This window comes from Penaeus monodon, chromosome 31 (assembly GCF_015228065.2).
Source record: "Penaeus monodon isolate SGIC_2016 chromosome 31, NSTDA_Pmon_1, whole genome shotgun sequence".
NCBI lineage: Eukaryota > Metazoa > Arthropoda > Malacostraca > Decapoda > Penaeidae > Penaeus > Penaeus monodon.
This window is the reverse complement of record NC_051416.1, coordinates 15,799,986-15,800,252: the sequence shown is the minus strand read 5'-3', so window position 1 is coordinate 15,800,252 and position 267 is coordinate 15,799,986. Positions and strand designations below refer to the sequence as shown.

The window sequence follows — 267 nt, the reverse complement described above, 5'->3', positions numbered from 1 at the left end:
CAGCCACCTTCTCCTCAACACACACTCTCCCCCAGGCACGTGCAGGAGAAGGTGCTTCGTGCAGCGCAAGTGCAAGGCCTGGACCACCTTAACGAACAGGAAACGGCAAATAGAATGCAGCTACAGGGAGTACGGGCCGATCCAAACCTCGTTCCTTGATCTACCCAATGCTCTTTATGGTTTTATGGAAGGTGGGTCGACTGTCAGGCTGATGGTTACTGGCTTTTGAATACTTTTTTCGTAAATGATATATTTCTGGCTTTCGTA

The 267-nt window shown here is 49.4% G+C and overlaps 1 protein-coding gene across 1 annotated transcript in view; it reads left to right on the top strand.

The window, feature by feature from the left end:
- Positions 1-229, top strand: part of LOC119592900 — a 930-nt gene extending 701 nt beyond the window's left edge. Inside the window, exon 2 of the mRNA XM_037941792.1 lies at positions 36-229. Within this exon, the coding sequence (XP_037797720.1) occupies positions 36-229 (194 nt within the window). The remainder of the gene's footprint in view (positions 1-35) is intronic.
- Positions 230-267: the final 38 nt, after the last annotated feature.